The sequence below is a fragment of the Diplotaxodon limnothrissa genome, linkage group LG6 (genome assembly GCF_057381915.1).
Source record: "Diplotaxodon limnothrissa isolate DT_005_m linkage group LG6, D_limnothrissa_male_GT1.1, whole genome shotgun sequence".
Lineage (NCBI taxonomy): Eukaryota > Metazoa > Chordata > Actinopteri > Cichliformes > Cichlidae > Diplotaxodon > Diplotaxodon limnothrissa.
Genome location: NC_140601.1, coordinates 23,585,466 through 23,611,785, shown reverse-complemented (window position 1 = coordinate 23,611,785; position 26,320 = coordinate 23,585,466). Strand labels below are relative to the sequence as shown.

The 26,320-nt window shown below is 42.7% G+C and overlaps 3 protein-coding genes across 4 annotated transcripts; 2 read left to right on the top strand and 1 right to left on the bottom strand.

Annotated features, from left to right (window-relative positions):
* The first annotated feature begins 1,523 nt into the window (after positions 1–1,523).
* On the top strand, positions 1,524–9,622 carry zfp91 (ZFP91 zinc finger protein, atypical E3 ubiquitin ligase). The gene is made up of 12 exons (XM_085356977.1): positions 1,524–2,245; positions 2,568–2,605; positions 2,797–2,913; positions 3,276–3,315; positions 4,177–4,287; positions 4,377–4,469; positions 4,558–4,743; positions 5,995–6,045; positions 6,152–6,230; positions 6,305–6,419; positions 8,383–8,482; positions 8,572–9,622. The coding sequence occupies exons 1-12, from the start codon at positions 1,848–1,850 to the stop codon at positions 9,566–9,568; spliced, it is 2,325 nt and encodes a 774-aa protein (XP_085213103.1). The 5' UTR covers positions 1,524–1,847; the 3' UTR covers positions 9,569–9,622.
* A 541-nt stretch (positions 9,623–10,163) lies between these two features.
* Positions 10,164–11,661, bottom strand: LOC146630582 (uncharacterized). 2 transcript variants are annotated; one of them, XM_085356981.1, is made up of 3 exons: positions 11,426–11,661; positions 11,008–11,333; positions 10,727–10,931 (listed from the first exon to the last, which is right to left on the bottom strand). In XM_085356981.1, the coding sequence occupies exons 1-3, from the start codon at positions 11,506–11,508 to the stop codon at positions 10,795–10,797; spliced, it is 546 nt and encodes a 181-aa protein (XP_085213107.1). In that variant the 5' UTR covers positions 11,509–11,661; the 3' UTR covers positions 10,727–10,794. The 2 variants fall into 2 exon arrangements, with proteins under 2 accessions (XP_085213104.1, XP_085213107.1); XM_085356978.1 differs by having other exon boundaries at positions 10,164–11,333.
* A 1,608-nt stretch (positions 11,662–13,269) lies between these two features.
* On the top strand, positions 13,270–19,631 carry LOC146630581 (uncharacterized). The gene is made up of 3 exons (XM_085355959.1): positions 13,270–13,638; positions 16,808–17,116; positions 17,199–19,631. The coding sequence occupies exons 1-3, from the start codon at positions 13,519–13,521 to the stop codon at positions 17,370–17,372; spliced, it is 603 nt and encodes a 200-aa protein (XP_085212085.1). The 5' UTR covers positions 13,270–13,518; the 3' UTR covers positions 17,373–19,631.
* The last annotated feature ends 6,689 nt before the right edge of the window (positions 19,632–26,320 follow it).

Genomic DNA, 26,320 nt, shown 5'->3' with positions numbered 1-26,320 from the left:
TCTTCATGTCACTTCGGAGTGCAGGTCCCAGGTCCTGTGGCTGTAAGAAACCCAAATCATCACCCCTCCACCGCCGTGCTTGACAGCTGGTATTAGATGTTTGTTCAGATGCAACTTTGCAAACATAAGCTTTGCTGCCATGTACTTTTTAGAGTGAAGAGGCTTTCTTCTGGCGGCACTTTAAAAAAGGGCTACTTGTTTAGTCTTTTTGTAATTGTAACATCATGAACTTTAACATTTAACATGCTAACCGAGGCACTTAACTCTTGTGAGGGTTGTGGCATTATGATGACACACACCTTAATGCTCCAGACCAGCAAACTGCCAAAACCTCTGCTTTAATGATGGTGCTCACACTTGCTGATGATCAGTCAGTACAGTGAATTTGATTAGTAGCACTTGGCTGCTACTTATCCTTTTAATTTCTCTGTAAGCGCTAAGGGTGCACTGTTCACTCGCAGTGTAATATGCTATGTTTTATAGTTTGTCTAAAGTTACATTACCTAAATTTAAGACAATCTTATTTTAATTACTATGACTGCCATTTACAAACCTTTGCAGTCTTTATCATGACTTTACACTGGCATTAATAATACATGCAGTAGCAGCTTCCTGCACCAGTTTAATAAATAATGACACTTTTAGTGTACCAAATTATTGATTTGGTACTGAAAAGAAATACAGTTTTCCCACCAGCTCCAGCCCCACACTGTAGCTTGCATTCAAGGCTAGTGTATCAATAAAAGTTTAAGTGACTTATTATTTCCCAATAATAATATCTCCAGCACACCACTTTAGCAAGCACATGACAGCGTCACCTGCTTTATCGTTGTAGATAAAGGCAAAAGAAAGTCAAGCTTGTGTGTTATGATGTTGCCATCTGGTGGTAACTGCTCTCCATCATTTTCTGTTCAGACCAGTCAGTGCAGGTTTTCAGTGGCAGCCATGTTAGCTTTAGTTATTATTAACGCAGATTATTGTGGACATTAGCAATGAAGAAAACAAAGAAACATTATACACAAATATAAATAAATTGTAATAATTTAGCTCAAACAGGCAATTTATTACTTAATTGAGAATGTTACACAAAATACCCCAGGCTAGGCCTATTTCAAATTGTATTGTCATTTTAGGTGGAAGGACGGGAATAAATATTATGCCAATTTTCTATTAATTTTATAGTATGTGTCGTTTCAAATTAATTATGTCTTATACTTATGTCAATATTTAAGCCAAAACCGATAAAAATCGCGTCAAAAAAAAAAGGAGCACACTTAAATAGCATCCAAACTGCGTTTATTTTCTTTTTACTACAGTTCCCAGGATGCAGTGGCAGCCTACGTCCTCACGCTGCTGTCGCGCGGCTGCTGCGGCTGCTTTCGCAGATTTGTAAACACAGCAGTTACGCTCAGTTGATCTGTAACGGGCGGTTAGGCCCATCCAGATGGTTGTGGCAGCTGCTGAAAAGCGCTGCCGCTCTTGAACGTAGCCTCGGTTTATATTTGGCTTAAAGGAGACGCAACAAAGCGCACAAAATGGTTGTGCTCAAGGCCCGGGCGAATAAGTAGGTTTACTATAGCTTTAAGAAGAAGAAAATAGTGTCTGCTTCTTTAAAATTATATTGGTTTATTGCTGAATAGATAATTAAGAAAACTTTGTAGTTTCTAATCAATATATATATGTATTTAATTTGCGACGAAACCAACTGAAAATGCACTACTGTTGGATAAAGGCCGCCTGCAATCAAAACGGCTTTAAAGCAGATGTGGTCCGTTTTTCCTCAGTTTGCAAGTAAACCTGCCTGACTTTAAGTGGAATCTGAGGTGGTCCTAAGTGTCCTCACGGTGATGGAACCAGCCGGTGACCGAACCGGGAATGTAAATAAAGGTGAAGATCCGACGGAGGACAAGGCCGCAGAAGAGACCCCGGGCACCAGTACAGCTGGTACGCCACGGAGGGCGCTGAGGGACCGGGGAGCGGGCCGCCCTAGGTCTGGCGTCACCGCTTCTGTAGCGGACGTTAACGGCGGTACGTCGAGCCCGCAGACTTCGGGACGGGTTTTAAGAGATAGGTCAACGAGGGCAGTACCAGCCTGGCTGAAAGACACCAAAAGCAGCGACGACGACGAGGACGAACCTAGCTCGGACGCCGGTGCGACCAAGCGGAGGAAAGTTTCCAACTCCAGGCGGAAGAAAAATTCAGATACTGCAGGTTCGGCTGAGGGATACAGCCTTCAAGGCACAGAGTACGTTTTTGTTTTTTCTTTGTTTGTTTCTTTAACGAGTATCCCTATTTCAACTTGGCCACCACATTTGATTATAAGGAGCCCGCCTTACTTGCACATTGTGTCGGTGAAGTCGGTTCCTGTCAAAAGCACGCCTTCATCGTGGCTCGTCCCCTTTCTGCTGTCTGTATGGGAAGGGTGGAGTAAAACTTACCTGATTTTAAAGGGGGCTATATTTTACAAAGTGCTACAACACAGAAATGCATTATCTTGTTAAACATGTTGATGTTGTGGTGCTGTGCAGGAAAATGCGTCAAGTCAATGTTTTTCCTTCTTTCTGCAGACAAGAGGACGCCAAGAAACCTGCCACAGATGCCCAAGGTAATCAACTGCATAAAAGCCGCTTTATATCCTCCTTGTTCACTTTACATTTAAGTATAAGCACATGCTATTTACCTGTAGTTATGTCTTTGATTCAGATAGCGCTGATGTGTTCACTAATGTCAGGCCCGTGTCACACTTTGACACTTTTCTACACTCTCACTGCATGCTACTGCTCTCTCTCACTCCAGCCCTTCCCTCCAGACGCCCCTCAGCCCAGACTCATGCCAAGACCCCATCTGGCAGGGCTGTCCACAGCTCTGCCAAGCCCATGTGTAAGACTGAACCTGGAATGGAGAATCCAGCTGGTGAGCAACCTGTTGACAGTGAGCTGCTCTGCTTTAGCGTGGGGGCCTTTTTAACTCGGAGACCAAATCATGCAGACACACAAGAACCAAAAACATCTGGGCAATCGCTGTTTGTTTTGTATAGAACTTGCAAAAACATCTGGGAACATGTATCTCTGGTTATTGATTCCTTGTGGGGGGAAACATCTGGATTCTGTCGTTTCTGGCTCATTATAATGCTTCCAAATAGTTGATCTAGAATGCAATTATTTTTTTTTTTTTTTTTTTTTTTTTTTTGCAGTTAAATTACTGTTTTATAAATGTTGTTTGTATGACGTTGCTAGTGGCTGAAAGCGCTTTTGGTGTCTCTCTCTGTCATGCAGCTGTGGAAGGAGCTGTAGATGATAAAGACAAGTATGAAATGTAAGTATACTTTTGGTGACCCACGATGTGATTCTTGCAGGCTTTAATGGCTTAATTTTGGCCACTTCCTCTTAATACTGCCTTCTTGCTCCCTGGAAGTCCTGTTCTGACCACTTAATTGTGGGCTTAAAACTTGAGCAGAGAGTAAACTGTGAAATTCAGTGACAAGCTGAACTGTCTTTCATATCAAGGAAAATCACTAATGATAAAAGCGGAGTGTCTGGCTCCAAACCAAATGACAGTCTTCAGAGGAAGAGCCTGCAGTGAAGGGGCAACCTTTGAACATTTGGGAGGCTGTGCACTTTGAAGTGACCACCTGGGGTCATATTGTCAAATTATAGTTGCACTGTAACTCCTTGTCCTGTCAGAGAGAGAATAAAGAAGCCAAACTGTGACCACACCACATCTTGCTCCCTGTTACTTTGTCCTCTTCCTCCAGAATTAAACTGAGGTTGAATGGGTCCAGCTCTCAGTGCAGGTGTGCAAGTCATCAGAAAGGGACTTCCACGGAGAACAGGTTGAAAGGGCGAATTAGCTTTCCATGGGTCATGAATTACTGTGTAGAATAGCGTTTGTATCTGAGTTTTTAAAAAGTCACATTTATTGCTCGTATCTCGTTGTGCACATGATCTCAGGTTCTTTATGTAGGAAAATATGTTTTTCTAATGATTATGTTGTTTTGCTACTGGTACATTTGCAGTCTGAGGCTAAGTATAAAAGCAGCAACAGAAGAAATCAGCCTGACACGCCGTATTTACTCAGCTTGACTCTGGGTTTGTTCCCTCAGTTTAAAATGTATATATAAAAAAAAAGAGTCAAATGTGTAACTAAGGAGAGTTTGGTCTGTGTTTTTAATTACAGTGAAAAGAAAGAGGAGGAAAACACCGGCGCTGCTGAACCAGGCTTGGATGATGAAGATCCTTCTTTTCAGGATGACCCAGACAATCTCAACTACCAGCCACAGAGTCAGAGGTGCGCTTATGTCAAATGCATCATTTGACCCAGTGCAGAACGTTTTTAGAAAAAAAAAAACAGTTTGCAATTTATTGTTTCGCTTTCAGCAGTGTAGAAGAAGAAGAGGTCCTTAGCAGCGAGGAAGATGTTCCCTTTAGAGACGACTTAAATGATCAAAGCTACGACCCGAAGGTTGAAAGGTTTGTGGTTTTGTATGAGAGGGATTGGGTTGTTCATATGTAATTACTGTTTTTTGATTGGAATTTTTTCTCCTGTTTTATTTTTTAGGGATGCTCCTAAACCAAAGCGCAGAGTTCCTCCTAGACCCAAGGAGAAGAAAGAAAAGGAGAAACCACTGAAGAAAGAGAAGGAGGTTGCTGAGATAAAAGTGGAAGGTTCAGACAATGTAGAGAGCATGCAGGAGGAAGTAAAGCTTGAAGAGGAAGTAGTGGAAGATCCGGATGGACCCAGGAAGTAAGTGCAGTACCAGACTGTGAGTGCCATGAGCTGAAACCAGACAGAACTGCAAACGCATCTACACATCCTCCATTCCTAATCAGCTTTTGTTAACCAATCACTGAAGTCCAATTTATCCAATTAAACCCAACACTGTTTTAAGTTAATGCTAATGTGTAGCCATGGCAACATACTGGTTTTGCCAGACATGCTCATCTGTTTGTCATTGGAGGAGTTTTGGATTTTGGGTGCAAAAAACAAAGGAGCGCTCGCCTCATAGAATATCGCCATCATGGAGCACCGCTTGACATTAGCAGTAGTCGCTATTTTTTTATTTTTTTATTTTTTTTTAAGTCCTCCTGCAGTGTTCATTGATCTGATGCTAGATGAATCTGTAAACTCATTCAAGTGGATGGATTCAAAGGTCTGGACTAAGGCAAGCTGCAGCATTTAGTATCCCAGAAAAAGGATTAGGTACATAGTGTAGAAATATGGTATGCCAACAATACCAGTGACAATATTGGAGAGAAACCCCCAACAATCAGATCAGGCAAATTCCTATGAGCAAGCACTTGGCAACACTGGGAAGAAAAAACTCCCATTTAACAGAAGGAAACTTCCAGCAGAACCAGGCTCAGGCAGAGGCAGCCATCTGCTGCTACTGAGGAGGGGGAGTATAGAGAGACAGGATCAAAACAAACTATGGCAGAGAGTAGGCAAAAAGTAATGACTTAGCACACAGGGAGAGCATCTGTTTACATTCTGAAAGAAGGGTAAACATGCTTCTCAAGCCCTTTTGACCCACAGTGCTTGGCGCAGTGCACAAGAAAGCATAGTCAAATGCTTTCAGTACTGATGCTACCATTTAAAAATTTCAGACTTTGTTTTTTTGTTTGCTTTGTTGCACTACAGCCTGAGTGATGACAAGGGTCAAAATACAAAGTGCAGTGATTTTCAAGTAGTGTGGTCCATTTGTATGCATACTGCATCAGCAAACAATACATGCTTTGTAAGTGCAGCTGCATTGTGTACTCAATATAGAACGAAAACATATGTGATTGGAAATGTCATCAATAAGACACGGAGTCATTCAGTCTGCCTGTTTTAAAATACTAACCAGCTGCTCCTCCTTCTAAATTTAACATGTGCTTATTTAAACGTACCTCACTTCACAATGGCTTTGTGTTCACATATAGCAGAGCATGGCTTTGATTTCCCGGTATACACAATTATGTCATTTTTTACATTTTTTTGTCTTGGCTGTGTTAGGAGAGGTCGGCGGAAAAAAGACGACAAAACCCCACGGCTGCCAAAGAGAAGGTGAAGTTGATGTCTGTGTTGGTGCTTCGTTATCTGAAATCAGTCATGAACTTTGTATAGACATAGATGGTTAAGTATAAGATAGTAACTGGCTTCGCTCACACAGGAAGAAGCCCCCAGTTCAGTATGTGCGCTGCGAAATGGAAGGATGTGGGACAGTGCTGGCTCATCCTCGCTACTTACAGGTTTGCCGCACACACACGCACACACACAAACACAAAGCAGCAGTAACTAATCTGTTCTTTGCTTTAAACTCCAGCACCATATAAAGTACCAGCACTTACTCAAGAAGAAGTATGTTTGTCCTCATCCTTCTTGTGGGAGGCTTTTCCGCCTACAGAAGCAGCTGCTGCGTCATGCAAAGCACCACACAGGTACGCATGTACATTTGTTTTCAGAGGTTTACATCCACTTATCATGGGCACGGGTGTCATTATAATTTTGGGCTTTTGATGATTTCTTTGAACTTTTTTCTATTTTTTTCCAGGGTGGAGTGATTGTACAGCATACAACTTTAATGACTTTAAAAAAACAAAAACTGACTGCGAAAGTTTGACTTTATTTTGGATTTTCTTTGATCCACACAGGTTAAAAAACAGGCTCAAATATAAGCATACACTGTGAGGGACCAAGCAGCCAAAGCAAAGAGGACACAGGCAAAAAAAATCTTCAAAAAGGGTTTTCTTTATTTTAACCCTCAAAGTCCAAAATTAACAAAATTCAAAACCATACTTAGCAGGCCCATAAAACAGGTCAACTAAATATAACTCTACAAAAAGTAATTTCCAGAAACTTAAACAAAACAAAGTGAGACACAACTTGACTCACAAACTGACCTAATTACAAAGACACATGAGGGTAGCTTTTATAATGATTTGGCCAAACCATTTGAACACAATAGGGGGGGGGAAACAAAAACACACACTAATATTAACTAAGCACAGAATAACCTAACTAAACCTAAAACACCCCTGCTCCTGGTAAGCCCATGGTTGGTCCTGCTGAGCAGGCATTTTGTCCCCAGAGTCCTCAGCCACGCCTTTTGCCCAGACAGGAAACAGCCACCGCCCAAACCCAGGTAACTCAAAGAAAGAGAAACATAATTAATATAACAAAACATTTTAGAAAAACCACACAATGTTACTATGTGCGCGCCTCATAATACCAGTGTTAGGTTTAACCAAATGATTAATGAATTATATTAATGAAGAAAACTGCAAAGAAAACTAATCGAGTGAAAAATGGACTAATTTACCCCTGTGTGGCTGATGCCATCACAACACTCAAATCTTTTAATAAGTGTTGCTGAAGGTTCTACAGTGTATTTCAACTTGACAAGTCCAAGGCCTATTATCGTTTCATTGGTTATTCTAATTGAGTACAACAGATATACTTTTTATGCTGGCAAGAGGGTGCCGCTGACCAAGAAAAGAAGCAGCCCCTGCTCCAAATTTGACACCTTGAAATGTGGCTGAAATTTGCAGCTGCCTACATGGGCAAGCCAAATGGCTTCAGGAGAAATGTTTTATAGTTAGACATTTGGAGGAGTGAAGTTGAGGCTTTGAAACCTGAGAATACTGTACCAACTGTCAAGCATGGTGGTGGTAGCAGCATGCTCTGTGGCTGTTTTGCTGTCAGTGGTACTGGTACGTTGCACAAAGTGGATGTAATAATGAAGGAGGACTACTGCCACATTCTTCCACTTTAAGTCATCAGCTAAACAGATGAAACTTGGACACAGTTGGGTGTTCCAACAGGACAATGATGTGAAACCCACATCAAAACTGGTTTTGGGATCGATAAAGCAGGCTAACATTAAGCTTCTGGAATGGTCTTCTCTAAGCCCCAACTTTAACCCAAATATTTGTGGACTAAACTGGGTCTGTACCAGGAAATCAGCTATTTAAATGACCTCTGCTAATTCTTCTAAGAAATATATCAAATAACCAGCTATTAGGCTTGTTGGTGGCTACCAAATGTGTTTAACTTGTTAAGGGACATTTAACAAAATGTTAGTCAGGGTGTATGTATATATTTGACCCTGTGTGAATTTGAGAAAATCCAAAATAAATTCAAACTTGTGCACCCAAGTCTTGTTTTTTTAAAGTAATTAAAGATGTGTGCTGTACAATCATTCCACCCTGGAAAAAGAACAGTTCAAGGAAAAATCATTAAAAAGCTCAAATTACCAGAATATTCATGTCCATGATGAGTGCATGTAAACGTCTGCTCATGATGGTATAAAACAATGCATTAGTTTCTGTGCTTATTTTTAGTTCTAATCAATGAAATTACATGGATAATCCATCTGTAATTGAGTCTTTTTTTGGGAACTAGACCAGAGGGACTACATCTGTGAGTTTTGTGCTCGCGCCTTCAAGAGTTCCCACAATCTGGCCGTGCACCGCATGATACACACTGGAGAAAAGCCCCTACAGTCAGTACTTCTCTGTTCACACGTTTTGTTTTCTCAGTTTATTTTCAGCTCAGTGGTTCATTAAATTTCTTGCTTCCTGGTGTGAATAGGTGTGAGATCTGTGGCTTCACTTGTCGCCAGAAGGCATCTCTCAACTGGCACATGAAGAAGCACGATGCTGATGCTACCTATCAGTTCTCCTGCTCTATTTGTGGAAAGAAGTTTGAGAAGAAGGACTGCGTGGTGGCACACAAGGCCAAGAGCCACCCGGAGGTGCTAATTGCTGAGGCGCTGGCAGCAAATGCCGGCGCTCTCATCACAACCCCTGCCTCTCTCTTGGAGCTCCCGGGAAATCCTGCGCAAGCAGAGGTCACTGGCTTGGATGCGAACCAAGTTGGGCAAGATGGCCAGGTGGACCAGCTGGGCCAGGATGGGCAGCATGTGCCTCAGGTCTCCCAGATGGGTCATGTGACCCAGCAGGTGAGTCACCAGGTGGTTTTGCTGGGACAAGATCAGAGCCTCCACACCATGCAGGTGCCTGTGACAATTGCTCTGTCCCCTATCGACCCCCCATCACCGGCCGAGAACCAGCAGCAGACCCAGCTCCAGCTTCAGATGCCCGTCCAGTTTGTGCAGACTGCCCAGCAGCCCCAGCAGCCCCAAATCCAACAGCTGACCCTCCATTCCAACTCAGTGGTGACCCAGCATCAACCGCAGCTCCAGCCTCTTCAGTCATACACTTCCCAGCAGCAGAGCCAGGGCCAGACACAAATCCTGCAGATGACCTTCCAGCCTGTCAGCCAGTCCCAGACCCACATCCAGCAGATCCCCATTCTAGCAGCCTCTCAGCAGCTCCAGCCTCTGCAGACAGCATCCCCGAGCCCTCCTCTAATGTCCACTTCGCAAACCCAGAGCCAGGTTCCTGTCTCCACCAGCGGGGACAGCTTTATGTTGGACAATCCAGTGCTCTCTTCCTCCTCTCCCTCAGCCACCTCTCTTCAGCAGACAGAAGTGGTGGGGGAGGATGGTGTAATCTGGGAGCAGGCCGGGCAGGGGGAGGTCCTAGCTGATGGCACTGGGAGACACATGCAGCAGACCCTCATGTAAAACAAAAAGGATGCCAACAGAACGTAATCTAGAGGCAGTTTATGTTACCAGTGACCTGACATACTGTTTCACCATGTTTGAGGTAAATGTAGGCTCACTGGTATATTATGTAATGCTCACTCATCGTCACATTTGGTAGATTTTTAGACTTCGTATCAGGGAAAGATATGCGTTTGTATGTGTATGTTGTTGCCTTTGTACCTAACAGTCCTGTAACTAGCCACTTATGAGTGTGTGTGTGTGTGTGTGTGTGTGTGTGTATATATTGATGAGGTCTTGTTGCACAGCTGTTGCTATTATGCAATAACATAGCATACCTCTTAGTAATATACAGCACATCTAATGTGTAATGTGCAGCATCAAAGTTCCTACTGGAATAAATCGGTTTAATTTATATCATGAAACACATGAGAAAGTTATAAACTCCCTCAGTGTGTGTGTGTGTGTGTGTGTGTTGTGTGTGTGGGGAAACACTCATTTATTGTCCAGCTTTCCTGTGACACTTTTTATTTAACAAGGTTAGAAATCAGCTAAATCTACAAAAAAAGACATTTCAAAACTTGGAAAAGACACCAAAATTTACAGATTGTGCATATTCCAGATTTTGTCTCTTTTTTTAATGACATTAGTGCAGCTTTGAAGGAAATGATAACCCCTATAGTTTAACTCTACAAGACTTTTAGGAGCTGAAATGTACCCTTGAACACTGCGACTCAAATGTAAGCCTATCAAATAACAGCAAGCACTGATTTGTCAATAAGATTTGTTTAATGTAATTTGATAAGCAAAGCTATGTAGAAACTTTATGTGTCAGCGGCATCTCTCTGATCTCTCACATTAGATTTGTGTTAGAGCAAACAGTCCACTTAAAAGTTGTAAATAAACATCTTAACATTTATCCAAAGTGTTTTTTATTGAATGTGCTCTGAAAGCCCTCCAGTTTCCTCTTTTCAACAGGAGCAGCAGTCCAGTTGTTAGAGCCATTAGCAGTGTGGTTGGTGGTTCAAACCCCAACTCTTTGCATCAGAGTGTTTAAATTTTATTAGGCAGGCTCCTACTCTGTATGTGGGATATAAGTAGTATTGAATCAAAGTGTCTGGAAGACGTAATGTAACTAGAAGTGAGTCAGGACATATTGGCTCGCTCTCTGTTCCTTTGCATCGTATATTGCTTCATAGCTCTTTTAGGAGGAATCAAGCTGTCACTCAGTCCGACCCTCTTCTTCTTCACATGCTGCCCTTCTGGCTCTTCCTCCTTTGTTTCCCTCTGGGACCTTCCGCCAGATGAACCGCCTCCAGTTTCTGGTGTCTCTTCACTCTCAGGTGGATGACAGTCAGTGGAGATGACTGGCTTCTGGAGGTCACTGTCATGAGCAAATTTACATTTGATCCCAAACCTGCACCTTCCATCTTTCCTGTAGGACATGCATATCCTTTTACCTCCTATCTGGGAGGGTTTGGCCTGCATGGTGAGGGGGACGTGCTTCTGCAGGGCGCTGAGCTTCTGGTCTGCTTGAGCCTTAAATGGGTTGGCAAACACGCTGCTGTCAGATGACGCATTTAGCGCTGGAGAGGGCAGTTTTTTAGAGGTGATGGAGTCCAGTGAAGGAGTAGGCAGTTTGGAAGGGCGGGCTGCCGACGTAGGTGGTGGTGAGGGCTCTGGATCCTCGTCCTCTGCCTCCGATTCACTGGAAGCGGAACCAGACTCCAGCAAAAAGTTGCGGGTCTTTTTAAAAGGCGCTTCCTCTTCACAAGTTTTCCCACAGCTTCAAAACGACACAATAACAGAACGAAGAGAAGTTATTATTATTCCAGGCTAGCCGAGTGGTGTTTGCGATACATTTTTATTTTTACTCACCCAGCTTTGCCACTGTTTACATCCTCTGCAGCGCCATCGCTGTCGGAGTCGGAGGACACTCCGTATCCAACCAGAGAGTTCATACCTGTAACCGGAGCTAGAGCTCTGCCTCCCGATTAAAAAGCGATAACGGTGTACCTGTGAATATAAGAGGCAAGAGAGTTGTCCATTTTCCTTCTTTAATAAACAAAACAAGGGAAATTGCTGTAAGGTTAGCTGCTGTCATTAGCCGTCGCTCAGCGTTCCCGTTTAGACTGCACTGCCACCTGCAGGACAGGAGTGGTACTGCAACTGTGACGCCACTAACCCACAAATGACAGTTGACCAACACAGATAAGCTGCTTCTTTTTCTTCTTCCAGCTGCTCTCTTTGGGGGTCGTCACAGCGGATCATCTGCTTTCATGTCACTCTGTTTCTGGCATGCTCCTCTATTACACCAGTCCTTTGTGGATTATCTTCTTTTCCTTTGCCTGCTAGGTCCATCTTCAGCACCATTTGTCCAATGTACTATCCCTCCTCTGCACATGTCCAAACCACTTCAGACTTTGCTCTATAACTTTATCTTCTAACTGCTGTCTCTCTTCACCTCTGCCTCCTGTCTTTTTGTCAGTGCCTCCGTCTCGAAATCATACATCATAGCAAGTATCACTACCATCTTGTAAACCTTCCCTTGCACTGTCACAATCATTCTAAAATGTATCCTTTTTTTAATCACGTTAGAGTGGTTATCTTATTTTGTAATTCTCTCTTAGTTCCGTTTTTAAAGTGTATATACGCTTTTTATTGTTTATCATTCAGTGTTCATTGTTGACTACTTGCATTAAATGTGCTGTATAAATAATTTGGTTATCATTTTCTTTTTAGTAGTTAAAAATCCACTTGACTGTCCATTTTCATTTCATTTTCTTGTGGAGAATAATAACTGTAGTTACATTCCTCGCAAAACAAGGCACCAGTTTGAGAAAATGTCAATGTTAGGCCTATGCACACTTTGTTAGGTACACTTGTTTAACTAGGTTTCAACACCACTATCTAATCAGCCAATCACAAGGTAGCAACCCAGTCCATTTAGGCATTTTAGCACGGTCAAGAAAACCTGCTGAAGAGCATTAGAATGGAGGGGGAAAAAGGTGATTTAAACTTTTAACGTGGTATGATTTTCGGTGTCAATCCGGCATTAGTAAGGCATACCTGATAAAGTGTCCATTCTATATAGAAAGTTAGATCCCAGGGCAGATCACATTTAAATCTTTAGCTGTGACCTGCCCTTTCTGTGGAAGTTCTCCTGAAAACTATTCCACTTATTTTTGCTCTTAGAATTTAATATTTAGGTTGTGGAAAAAATATTTTCTCTGATTTGTTTTTCCTTTAAAAATATGATTTGCTTTCTATGACTGCGCTAACAAAGACGACGCTATATTTCTTGCGTAATTAGGTAATCCTCCTGTTAGACACAAGTGATTACATCATTAAAGTTCCACCTGATGATGTGACGAGCCGGAAGTGGCCTAATTTGGAGTGAGCTCCTGTCCTCGAGCGCTGTGGTTAGGAGGTCAGTCTCCATAGCGATGATGGCAACTTCTAGTTTCAGCTGTTGATTTTTTTTTTTTTTTTTTGGTCTCTTATTTGTTATCATTGGGGAACACACACACACACACACACACACACACACACTACTTAAATTTAGACTATCTCGGCTCGGTCACTACCAGTAAATCGGATAAGCTGCTCATGAATAAGTTGATGAGCTCCTCCTCACTCCTCTCCTCCGCCCCCGCTTGTCCAGTTAAATTCCTCCAGTCAGGCATCAAGTTCCCCGGGGAAAGGGCGGAGATTTGGCCTTAAACTCTGTAATACAAGTACCGAACTGTAAGCAGAGGAGGTCGGACAAACCGAAGTGGTTTTACGGAAACCTCAGACAAGACTGACTCTGTGGCTCTAATTAACGCAGCGCTGAGTGGGAGCTGATGGGCAGGCTGAAATGAGCCGGGAATCCGATGATATCGGGATGAAGCAGGCGTAACCGGGAGTATATTAGGGGCTGGTCTGCTCTGCTGCTACCACAAGTGAGCGCGTCTTCAAGTTGAGGTTCAATGGCAGGGAGGTCGACCAGAGGCATAAACGGCTCGAATGGGAGCAGAACCGCGCCGGCAAGGGCCGCTGCTCTAGCCGATCTGCTGCACTATGAGTGCTCCACCTTACTGGAACTCTTTGTGAGTATAAGAACTTATCCCCCCCACACACACACACACACTGGCTGCAGCCTGCCAGCAGGTCACAGTTTGCTTTTAGAGTGAGCGAGAGAGAGAAAGTCTGAGGAAGAGTGTGTGCGTGACAGAGAGAAATGGGCCAAGGTTAAAAGGAAAATTAATAGATATTCTGTGTGTGTGTGTGTGTGTGTGTGTGTGTGTGTTTCCAAGGAGCTACACTGTCAAAGTGTGTGTGTGTGTATGTATGTATGTATGTAAGAGAGAGTACAAAAGGATGATGAAAGGGATGTGTGCAAGTGCAAGATAAGAAGGGAGAGAGAGAGAGAGAGTGAGAGTGTGTGTGTGTGTGTGTGTGTGTGTGTGTGTGTGTGTGTGTGTGTGTGTGTGTGTTTGTTTGAAATAGAAGGAAATTATGTCTAGGACAGCAGGGGGTAGGAATGCAGAGCAGAGAGGGGGTGAAGTGTTTGGAATGACGTGGGTGTTTTTGGCACACAGTCATCAATGCTTGGGCACAAAGCCTTCATCTCTTTTCCACCAGCTTGCCTCACTTTGCCAAAAGGTGTGAGAGCGACTGTTTATTACAACTTCTTGGTTTCCTGCCAGTTTGCCTTATCCATCCTTCCTTTCATGTGGCCTTGCTAGGAGCAAGGGAGTGGCCGGGCACACTGCTTCACTTCCATCCATGTGACTCCCTTTATCACCAATATCCAAATTTACCCCCTTTTCTCCTTCCCCCCCCCTCACGGTTTGCAGGTTACCTTCCAGTGAACATGTTATGTACGAGTTGGACTTGTCTTAGCTTGTCACACAGAAATTTGTGTATATTCATCTGCATTTTTGTTTTATACCACACCTGGAAAGCACTGACACTGAAACAGATCTTCTTCCAAATCTTTGGCACGCAAGTGTCAGTGAATCAAATGCACACTATTGAAGATTATTTTTTATCGTGTTATTGTCTCCAGGCACGCTGCCCCACTCTTTTGCATACTGGGTGGGAAAACCCAGGTTTGCAACATCAATTTCCTCTTGAAAACCACTTAAGCCATTTCCAGAGCTTATCAGAACTCCTAATACTCCATAAGTGCACTGTTTCTGGCTTTGAAAACAATTCTTGGTGTATCCATAACTGCCTGACTCACGCCAGGAGTAAATATAAATTTCCTTTGCTGACTTTCGAAGCACACAGGCCACATTCAGGCCGCTGTGTCAGGCTAGTTCTGACTTGCAGGGTTACACATTAATGCCTCAGCAGAATGGCAGAAAGATTTTTCCAATTTTCTTTTCAAGGAGCCAAACCTTCTTGTAATTTTTTTATTTTTTTTTATTTTAAAGGCAGTCTTAAGCAGATAACTTGCATTGCATGTCTAGGCATTTTGTTACTACTAGCCTGTCACAAAAGGTGATTCCCAAAGAGCTATTGGCTGAACACTCGGTACATCTTTGCACAGCGTGCAGTGTATCCTCACAATTTGACTGGACAAGTGGGGGAGAAAAGAAGAGGTATCAGGCCTAAAAGACTGTCTACAGTAGATGAACAGTAACTGAAAGTCATGTCCTTATGAAATACAAAACAGCTCAGCAAAGACCTGGCGCAGGACCTGAGAGATGCACCTAGCTCTTCAGCTGATCCACGTGCCATTTGTCAAAGCCTCCTCTGAAATGTTCTCAATGGAAAATTATGCAAGAACTTGACTTAAAATTAGTGACAACAGGTCTCATGAAGTGATGAATCTGAATTTGAAATTTTTGGTAAAACTGTCAGTATTGTATTAAAGGTAATTGGGGAAAGGGGCACAACTCGGCCATTTGTGTGTTTTACAGATGGCCAAGTGTCTACAGCCATCTGCAAATCATGGTAGAGGCTCTGTTATGGTTCGGGGCCGCATATCAACCAGTGGTGTCGGAGATGTTGTCAAAGTCAATAGAATTATGAATGAAGAAAAGTAACAGCAGATTTTGATCCACTGTACCACAATACCTATGCTTTGTAGAAAGTGTCCAGTTGGCCTATTACAGCTTAACAATGATCCTAAACACACTGTCAATGCAGTAAAAGTATACCTGGATTAAAATACACACAGTGGGACACGATCAGTCATGGATTAGTCCGGACATCAACATCACTGAGGCAATGTGGGTCATCTTGACAGAGAGAAGAGAACAGAACAAACAGCAGCCAACATTGAAAGATGAGTTGGTTCTCCAGGCTTCTTGAAGGACATTCATTCTTAGACTACTTAAAAAAAAAAAAATCCATATTTAGTTTAGTGAATATTTAAATCACAGTTTCAATTCAGTTCAGTTTTATTTATATTGCATCAAATTGCAGGAACAGTTACCTCAAAGCATTTTACATTGTAAGGTAAAGACCCTACAACAATACAAAGGAAACAGAGAAAACTCCAACAATCATGTGACCCCCCCCCCCCCCCATGAGCAAGCACCTTAGCAACAGTGGAAAGGAAAAATTCCCTTTTAACAGGAAGGAAGCTAAAGCAGAACCAGGCTAAGGGAGGGGGCGGAGGATTCAGGGTATCTTGATCCAGCCTTAACTATAAGCTTTATAACAAAGGAAAGTTTTAAGCCTAATCTTAAAAGTGGGGAGGGTGTCCGTCTCCTGAATCCTAACTGGAAGCTGGTTCCACAGAAGACGGGCCTGAAAGCTGAAGGCTCTGCCTCCCATTCTACTTTCAAATACTCAGGAACCACAAAGAAGCCTGCAGTCTGAGAGTGAAGTGCTTTAATGGGGTGATACCATGTCAGTGAGATAATATGGGGCCTGATTATTCAAGACCTTGCCATTGCTTCTATGGTGCGTCTGTTATTTGAACCTTTTACTTGTTTACTTAGTCCAGTTCCAGTAAAGACTTACTAAGTGAAAATTCCACTATAATGTGACAGCCTTTAGTAAATGATCCCAAGCAAATTCCTTTTGCATTAGGAGGAAGTCCCTGTTGCCTCATTGTCAGTGGTCCTCTGTAAAGGCCAAATTGCAGTTGAAAGTAATGTAATGACTTGCTGAAAACAGACCTCCACTTATACTACTTTCCAGTTTCCCCTTCTTCTATTTCTATCTCTCTCTCTCTGATTGATATTCTTTCAAAAAAACCCTCACTTTTGTTACAAAGTCTGACACGTTTGTCTTGTGTTTCTCTTTTTCTTCCCCAAGAGAAAGAAGGAGAACTTCACCGAGGATGTGACTGACCGTCGTCTGGTGTCTGTCCCTCCTCCTTCTTCCCAGCTGGATACCAGAGACAAACTCTGGCGCATCCACTCGGCGTTGCTACAATGCCAAAAGTTGCTAGAGAAAGCTGTTGCCAAAGAGGAGGAGGAGCTGGGTGGTGGGAATGAGGGCAAGTATGAGAACAAGAGGAAGCTGGTGAAAGAAAGGTTGCCGCTGCTCATACTTAGCACTGGAGAACTCCTCAAAGCTGCTGAAGGCACGACTTCCCTGACTCCTAGTGTGGAGGGCTTGGAGGTAGGTCCTCAGGTGGTAAAGGTGAAAGTGTTGGACTGAAACTAAAGCATGGTTTACGGTTGTCTCCTCTTGTCATTGGCAGGTAAATGTCCCAACCGGTCTGCTTGACCTGAAGCTTTGGGTGTACCGGGTCTACAAAGAGGTCAACTACTGGAGCAAGACGGCTGCCAACACCTTGAAAGACCTGCCCTCGGTCATCGTCAAGGAAGGAGCAAGGACCACGCGGGCCAGGAACAGGAGAAGCACTCGGAGATGAGATGGAGATGTGGGAAGGGTCGATGAGGAAGGAAAAAGATTAGGGAGATAAATGGCGGAGATTGGTGAAGGTATTGAGAAGGTAGTTGCAGAGCAAGGGGTCCAGTCAACGTCAGGAACAAAGTAAAAGACGGGGAACAGAAATAGAAACAGCCAGCTGCAAGAGACCGATTACTACTGACAGGGAGATGAGAAAACTGGGTTACTGTTCATTCATATATCTATATGAATGAGAGAGAGGAAAACACCATGCTGTGACATTTATGGCAGAGTGTAGCACATCTCTATTCTTTCTTTCTTTCTTTCTTTCTTTCTTTCTGGCTTACATGTCTCCTTTGATACAACTGAAACGATTTCCTTTGGATGCCCTGCAGCACACGAAACATGTGATCAGCAATGGGCACATTTAATTTATATTAGCTGTAAACACTGGGGCTATCATAACATGCAGATCATTTCTTGGAGATGTTGAGTGCATGAAAGAAAAAATATGTTAGCAGCACCCTCTAGTGTTTACATAGTGCAACTGCTTGGAGTCCTCCTTTTCTTTCTTAATTTCCTCTGATGTTAAGTATCTTAATTTAATATTACGTTTGTGGGGTTTTTTTTAGCACTTTATTAGCAATGAAATAAATCAGTCTAACCTCATCAATGACTCGGGCTCTAAAGCAGGAGTATAGCATAAATGTTCTATACTCCTAAAAGCCAAAAGTTTGCAAACTCATGCTATAAAAAGAAACAAGGCCTTAAAACCTTAATACAGATCATTTGAGGTGCAACTTTTATTTGTTTTAATGCAAAAGTAGCTGTTTTACATGATCTACATGCATCAGTTGTACTTTACAACAGGCACATGGCTCTTTATGACTGCGTCTGCAGTCACATACACAGTAACTGGTTAAATTGATCACGTATCAGATAGTATCAGAGTCAGAAGCGATGCCCAAATCCTACCTTACCTGTCTGCCTAACCTGGATGAGGCTGCTAATTAAATTAGCCGAAGACTCAGATTGTCTTTAAAGATGTATGAAGGCTCGGGGTAAGAAACAGAGAAGATAAAGTAAATGGGATCCTTTATAGGGAAGTCTTGCCTAGATAGGCACTTATCCATAATGATGTGGAGGATAAATTAGACAGAAAGGCTGATGGAAGAGTTTTAGCAGGTATTTTACAAAAGCACTCTTTTTATTCTAACGACAAGGGCACCATTTATATTTCAACTTTTTATAAAGGTTTTCTTCGCTTGGCTCTGTGCTTGCTGTGTTTAGCATCTGTGGGCTGGTTAACTGACGGCAGGTGCACTGGGAGTAAACAAGACCGTGTGATGTTCGGGGCACCTCGACTGTTCACGGGCTTTTTTTCCAACTACATTTTTGCACCGGAAGGAGACCTAAATGCATTTGGTCATTTGAAATCTGATTAATTTCGGAGATGAAATGTTGGCCCTGAGAAAATGAGACTTGCTCAACCTATTGGCTTCATCTGTTACCCGCACACCACACAGCACAAAATCATTCTGATTATCTGCTTTGGAGTTTCAGCAGTGTTTTTATGTGATTCACTGTTAATGAAATATGGCTGCTGTGTACACTGTATGGGTTGGAGATGTAGTTTATGTTTCCTCTTGCTCATTACTCTGTCATTACTGCTGCTGGAGCTCACAAGGCTGACTTTTCTTTTCATTTATTCTCTTGTCTTCCGTTCTCAGTTCTTTAAATTTTAGAGGTTTGGTTTGAAGTAGACCAAGAGCTATTAGAGGTTAGAAGAGGTATATCAAATTTGGCCAAAAACTAAAGAACGGGATGTAATTTAAAAGTTAGAGTCCAGTTTAAATAACGCAGTCCTTGCGAATAATTCTTTATAATCCAGTATAAGAAACTGAGTAATTGCAAAAGCTGACTGCTGGCTTTTCACAGTGAAAGAAGGCTCTAGTTAAGGTTGGTGGCAATGACTGTGTGCCCTGTGCCTTGATATCTGAAAGGGAAATAGTCAGTTTAGGCAGCACATTTTAGAAAGTATTACACTGACTTCAAGATTCAATGGCTTCATATTTAAAACTTTTATTCTGTCTGTGCCGTTCCTAATAATCTGTCTGATATGGACTGACGTACCACTACATTTAGTCTTTGCTAACATTTTCATGGAAAGCACCGTGGTTACATTCCTTGCACACCAATTATTTTGTTTTTGTGTATTCTTAAGATTGACTGATTTTCGGTTTTACACTTTTATCAGTGTTTGATCTTTACAAATACAGTTTGTCACACCACAAGGCGCTGTCTTTCTTCTTTTTTTTTAACCTCTGGGGGAGACCAACTGAGCTACAGACAAATGGGTTAAAACACAAAGGGAGGATCGGGTTACCATCACGGCTTCATACACAGCAAACACACTGTAGCTATAGTGCATGCTGTAAAGATTGTAGTAATAAAGAATGTATGATTAATTCCAGAAAGTTGACTCTGTTCAGTTGCATAATGGTCAAAACAAGCACCGCTGTTTGAGTGGGGAGTCAAGGAGGCCGTTTCTATAAAACCATCCTGCAGGGAGCCATTCCCCGACTCTTTGTGAAGGGTTCACATGGACGCTGATCAGTGGTCATGAGAGTCTGTGTATGTGTCATGTAGTGGGACAGCTTTTAATCATTAATGCAGCTGTACTGTTTACGTGGTTGGAAGAAGTCACCTGGATGAGTGATGAAACGTTTTTTCACACTGAAAAACTTCCTGGGATTTCATTAGCTGGATTAATGCGCATGCATTTAAACAATGCATGAGCAACTTCCTTTATCTCTGATGGTCTATGAAATGAATTGATGTACCGTACTCATCGCTTTCTTTAATGTTATTGACATTTACATTTCTGGTCAGCCAACAGCAGCTGGGAAACAAGTTAGTTTGAACACACTGCTTTAACACTGTAAACAGAAAGTGACATATTAAAGGATGATAGGGAGGGCTGTAGTTAAGGGATACTTTCTTCATCTTTTATTAATGATTCTTTTATTCCAAAATCCAGTGCTCTATCTTAGAGTGCTGCATATATTCACAGGCCTACTTTTTCAACTATTTAGAACATTTAAAAAAAAAAAAAATTTCTTGAAAAAAAAAAAAAAAGACCAGATTTCCAGATGCTAAGATTTTCCTGGGGATTGAACAGAATCGACTGGATTAGAAGTGAGTACATCGCAGGGTCAGTTTAGGTCGAGGGATAAGTTAAAGAAATAATCCAGGGATGTTTGGACATTGACAAAGGATGTTGAAGATGGAGTTACCAGGTAGGAGAAAACGAGGATGACCTTGAAAAATATTTAGTGAACAAGGAGTCGCAGAGGGTTGGCGTGACGGGAGAGGATGTTGGGGATATGGTGAGATAGAAGCAGATGATCCGCTGTGGCGACCCCTAAAAGGAGCAGGAAGAAGAAGAAGATGAGTATGAATTTGGTGCCACTTCTATCAGGTACTAACAGGAAACTTCACACAGGCGCACCAAAAGTGCATCAGAGATTATAGAGATTATTCTTTGACTCTCAGTTTCTCTTGGATGGTCTGGTCAGAATTTGGAGTAAACAACAACATGAAAGCATGCATCCATCCTGCCTCATATCAATGGTCCAGGCTGGTGGTCTATTATTGCTGACCACGTCTGTCCTTTTATGGACAGCGTGTACTCATCTTCTCATTGCTATTTCTACAGGATAACACACCCTGTCAGAAAGCTCAGATCATCTCGGACTGGTTTCCTGAACATGACAGTGAGTTCACTGTATTCAAAAGGCCCCCACTGTCAGATCAGATCTCAATCAAATAGCAGCTTTGGTGGAACAGAAGGTTCTCGTTATTGATACGCAGCTGAAAAATCTGCAGAAATTGTGTGATGCTATCATGTTAACATGGACCAAAAACTCTGAGGACTCTGAATGTCCAGCATCTTGTTTAATCTATACCGTGACGAGTTAGGGTGGTTCTGAAGGCAAAAAGGGCATCCCGCCTGGTACTAGCAGGGTTTGATGAAATGGATGCTGACTGTACATCATCTAAACAGTAAGTCTCAATATGCCCGAAGTGAAATCCCAGGGGAGGAACCATCTGACAGATGAGTCAAAGTTTGCCTCACCAGGTTTGTTACCATGATCTCTTTCAGGTTTGCACCAATGTCTTACAAGTTTGCCAAAAGCAGCCTCCAGAAGTCTCTGCCGAGCCTTGTGCCTGAGTATGTCAAACATAACAACCCAGGATTATGTGTAAGAACACTATAATCTGGAGTTTGCCAGTGCTCGGTTAATTAGTGATTCTAAATTGGTCGTGCGTAAGCATGAACAGTTGCTTCTCAGTGTGTTAGCCCTGTATTGGACTGGCAGCCTTTCCAAGATGGTGTCACATGCTGTGGGCTCCAGCAACGCCCTCCCACAACCCTAACTGGATAGGTGGTCAGGAGTGTGGATGGATGGATGTCTTTTTTTCTTTTTACACTGAGTTTACATAGAATGAAATGATGCATAAAATACATTTTCCATACCATTTATTTCAATTTGAGCTACAGTAAACTCACATCATTTACACAATTTTATGTCTAAAAGGGGCTTTAAACAGCTTAATAGAAACCAGACCTCCTCACAGTGGGAGTTTGAATGAAAATTTACAGTACCAGTCGGACAACAGGAACTCTAATTTGACAAACTCAGTACTGTTTAGCTCCCAGTTAGGGCCGCCATGACTGCTTTACAGCAGTTGCATCATTTTGTTTATAGTTTGGTGTAAAAACTACATTTTTTTTTTTAAGTTACTGATCGGATTTGTGAGGGTGTGTGTGTGGGCTGCAGTAAATTGATCTTGGCTAAAATTTCAGTTATTTCTTTTATTCGTGCTACTTAACAACAGATTGGTGCACAAATGTTGGTGATGAGCAGTGTGTGTGTGTGTGTGTGTGCAAGAAGACAACGAAGAAAATGTCTGCTATTTTGCATTTTGAATGTGAACATTATTAGCGAGATTTTCGGTGCGTGTGTGTGTCGATGTTTGACTGTGAGAAAAAACAGGACGTGCGTTTGAGCAAAAGGGTGTGTTTTTGTTTATATGTGTTTATGCATATGTGCATGTGTGTGTATGTGTTCATCTGCTCGTTTGTGTGTGTGTGGTTGTTAGGGAAGGAGTGGCAGCCAGGATGCCTGTGGAAGGGGTGTGTGCGTGTGTGTGCGTGCGTGTGCGTGCGTGCGTGTGTGTGCATATGCATATGTGTGTGTGTGCAGAAAGCAAGGGAGAAAGTATGTGCCAGTGTTAGAGTATGTGTGTGTGTGTTAGTGTGTGTGCGTGTCTGTGTGTGTTAGAGTGTGTGTTAGAGTGTGTGTGTGTGTTACAGGGAGAGATAGAATGAGTCTGAGATAGGAAAATGTGTGTGTGTGTGTGTGTGTGTGTGTGTGTGTGTGTGTGTGTGTGTGTCTGTACTTGTGCGCATGTCTGTGTGTACTTGCACATCCGTGTGCATTTGGGTGTATGTGTGTCTGAGAGAGACAGTGTGATGAAAAAAGAGAAGAGGAGAGGGCAGGAGAGAGAGAGAGAGAGAGAGCAAGTGTGTGTGTGTGTGTGTGTGTGTGTGTGTGTGAGAGAGAGCAAGAGACACAGACAGGGAGACAGACAGAGAGACAGAGAGGGAGGGGAGAGACAGAATGTGTGTATGGGTGTGTGCTTGTGAATGTGTGTGCAGTAGTGTGTGTATGCCTGTGTGTGCAGTTGTGTATGTGTGTGTGGCTATGTGTGAGTGAGAGAAGCAGAGCAAGAGAGGGAATGTGTGTGTGTTTATGTGAGAGAGTGACTGAGTGACTGAGTGAGTGAGTGAGCGAGTGAGTGAGTGTGGATATGTACGTGTGCGTGCATGTGTGTGTGTGTGTGTGTGTGTGTGTGTGTGTGACAGAAAGAATGGGGGAGGGGTGTATAAGGGAGACGTGTACATGTGTGTGTTTGTGTGAAAGGAAAGAGGGAATGTGTGTGTGTGTGTGTGTGTGTGTGTGTGTGTGTGTGTGTGTGTGTGTGTGAGTACGGCTGCGTAGGAGGGAATGTGCGTGCACTTGTGTGTGTTTGTGTGATTGTGTGTGTGCATGCTTGTGTGTGATGTGTGTGTGCATGTGTATGTGTGTGTGTCTGACAGAGACGGAGGGGGAGGGGTGTGTGCGGGGAGAGCTAGGAGCAAGCTCTGCAAATGGTGTTTGTGTGTCTGTGTGTGTCTGCATGTGAGTGTGTGTGTGTGTGTGTGTGTGTGTGTGTGTTACAGCAGCACAATATGTGCCTGTGCTGAATGAAAGGGAAATGAATGCAGTGTGTGTGCTGTGGAAGAGGGTGTGTGTCCTTTATTGGAGCTCTGTGTGTGTGTGTGTGTGTGTGTGTGTGTGTGTGTGTGTGTGTGTGTGTGTGTGTGTGTGTGTGTCTGTGTGTAGTTTATAAGGGCTGTATAACTGTGTGTTGCTGTACATGTGCACAGCTTGCACGTGGTTGTGAATGTTTGTCTTTAGTAAGGATTGTGTAGCTGTGTGTGTCAGCGTGAGTACATATGTGTGTGCTCGCATGTTTGTGTGTACGTGAACACACGCACACTTATTGGAGGTATTGGTGCGGGTGATGAAGTGTTCATGATAGTGTGCACACACAAACAGAGCAGAATTACAATTAAACCCAACTCATTCAGCAGCTCCCAGATCTCCATACATTTCCTCTCACATCCTTCTTCTTCTTCTTATCTTATCTCAGCTCTGCATCATCTTCTAGCCTCTTGATGACTGTTAAATCCTCCCGTGTGTCTCAGGAATTATACTCTAACTGTGCGGGATCTTCATCACTGTCTGTAAATACTGGGAAGTGGCACTTTTCATTTTTTCTAGAACAAACTTTTATAGTAAGTCTGCTTTAAAAAAATGTTTTCATCAGTGTTCACCGGAGGTGCTCGTGCAGGTTAACAGGTGCAGAGGCGCAGCTGGCTTGTTTGTGTTAACTTCTCATATTTGTTAAATTTGTTTGTGATGTCAGCTTTGGTTCTGTACGGCAATTGTGGATAAGGGATCATGTATTATCAGCTGATTAGCCCACAGTGCCAACTCGTGGAGCACATACAGCCTAATTTCATCTCAACTAAAGCTATTGGCTAATAACATTTTATTTTTTTTGCGAAAAGACGTTTAACTACACACCCAATTCCTGACATGTCCACTCATCCATCCATCCATCCATCCATTCATCTTCTGCTGCTTATCCAAGTGAAAACACCTTAACTAGGAGGTGCATATGACATATCTTGATCAAACTCAGACTACCTTAACTGCCTCCTTTTGATGTGGAGTGGGAGCCCAGCCACCCTTTGGAGGAACCTCATTTCTGTTGCTTGTATCCATGAGCTCATGAGGATAGGTGAGAGTGGGAATGTAGACTGACTGGTAACACTGGATTTTTACTTCTGTGTTAAATCTACACTGTGGGTATGTTGACACTGTGAACCCTCCTGAAACCCTACACCTGAACTTCCCTAGAGATGCAACCGCATGTCGCCGATAAAGGCGGCGAGCGCAGTTGCTGAGCTTTTGCAGACATGTGACCATTAAAAACATGACATTAACTCATTTTGGGCCTCAGTCAGTCACGCAGGCCTGCAGACTGGTCAGCAACCCTCTTGCAACCACCTGTTGCTAGAAAAAACGTGTCCTCCAACTGTTTGGCAAAATGCTCCTTGTGATTGCTTTGGTTGTCAGCATGTTGCAGTTTAAATGAAAGTGATGGTGTTGTCTACAGCCCCTCACCAGCTACTCTCTGAGCTGTAGTGAAACTGTGAAAAGTGTGACACAAGCTGGGAATGGAAACCGTTTGCCTTTAAAGTAAAAGTTGCACTTTTTCAAACACATTAGCTGCAGCACTTGGACATAGTCCTTTCCATTTCCAATTGACGTTGCATTCATTTCAAAGTTTACTACCAGTTGGCTAAAAGTTAGCTAGTACTCGCAGACAAACATAAAAAAGGCAGTTGAAATCTGGTAGCAACCAATGCCAACACTAGGTGGTTTCTAATGCAGCACCTTTCAAACAATTTCCCCCCACCTCCATCAACCACTCCAACCAGCCAGGGAATACATGCTTCCCTAGCAACCGGTGGTTGTATCACATCCAGTATGACCCCAGAAACCATACATTTTAAAATACCTCTTAATTTTCACACACTGTAAAGAAAGTAAATCGAAGAAACGGCGCAGCATGTTTCATTGGGCTTATCTATTCAAGGACATGAAGTATTTTATCCTGTAATTACAAAAAAAAAAAAAATATCTGTGAATTCACAGACAGTGTCTCTGTTCTTTACTGTGTAAAAAAGTTAAATTCTATTTTAAATATTGGGGGGAAAAGGAAACTAATACTAACAATAAAAAAAGATTTTGCTCTTACCTTCTTACTTTGTCATATGACAGGTCATGGATTAGGTCTTTGTGAAAAATAAGAGAGTAAAAGTGAGAAAAAAAGAGGTAAAGATCAGAAATTAGTCTTTGAAATTTTCACATTTTCTAAAGACATCAACTGGGCCAGATTGGACCGGTTGATGGGCTGGTTCAGGGCCACGGGCTTTGTGTTTGACACCCTTGGATTAGGCTTCTTGTTAAACAGCTGTAGCTGATGACAGTACCAACTATTTCAGATTAAATCATGCTTTTCAATAAACTATGCAAAGGGAAAATTCATTTTGAAATCATCAATTCCTGTACATTCCTTACATTTTTACTTCCCATATTTAATGCTTTTCCTTCCTTGTCCCTCGTCAGGTTCACATGTTCTCAATCAACTGAATTCGCTAATGTTAGCACCAGGCTAAGCGGTCACATGAAGGTGGTTTTGACCTTGATAAAGCAACCCAGGGTTCATCCACCTAGCTTCGAGCATGTTCAATAACGGGTGGTTTTGGCAGTATGTGGCCAGTCACTG

What these genes read in the sequence shown, in the direction of transcription:
- LOC146630582 (XM_085356978.1), bottom strand. Translation starts at nt 11,508, where the DNA reads ATGAACTCTCTGGTTGGATACGGAGTGTCCTCCGACTCCGACAGCGAT. An exon ending in GTAAACAGTGGCAAAGCTGG is followed by an intron (nt 11,334 to 11,425) that starts GTGAGTAAAAAT and finishes GTCGTTTTGAAG; the next exon opens with CTGTGGGAAAACTTGTGAAG.
- zfp91 (XM_085356977.1), top strand. Translation starts at nt 1,848, where the DNA reads ATGGAACCAGCCGGTGACCGAACCGGGAATGTAAATAAAGGTGAAGAT. An exon ending in TACGACCCGAAGGTTGAAAG is followed by an intron (nt 4,470 to 4,557) that starts GTTTGTGGTTTT and finishes TTTATTTTTTAG; the next exon opens with GGATGCTCCTAAACCAAAGC. An exon ending in TCATGCAAAGCACCACACAG is followed by an intron (nt 6,420 to 8,382) that starts GTACGCATGTAC and finishes TTTGGGAACTAG; the next exon opens with ACCAGAGGGACTACATCTGT.
- LOC146630581 (XM_085355959.1), top strand. Translation starts at nt 13,519, where the DNA reads ATGGCAGGGAGGTCGACCAGAGGCATAAACGGCTCGAATGGGAGCAGA. An exon ending in CCACCTTACTGGAACTCTTT is followed by an intron (nt 13,639 to 16,807) that starts GTGAGTATAAGA and finishes TTCTTCCCCAAG; the next exon opens with AGAAAGAAGGAGAACTTCAC. An exon ending in CTAGTGTGGAGGGCTTGGAG is followed by an intron (nt 17,117 to 17,198) that starts GTAGGTCCTCAG and finishes TGTCATTGGCAG; the next exon opens with GTAAATGTCCCAACCGGTCT.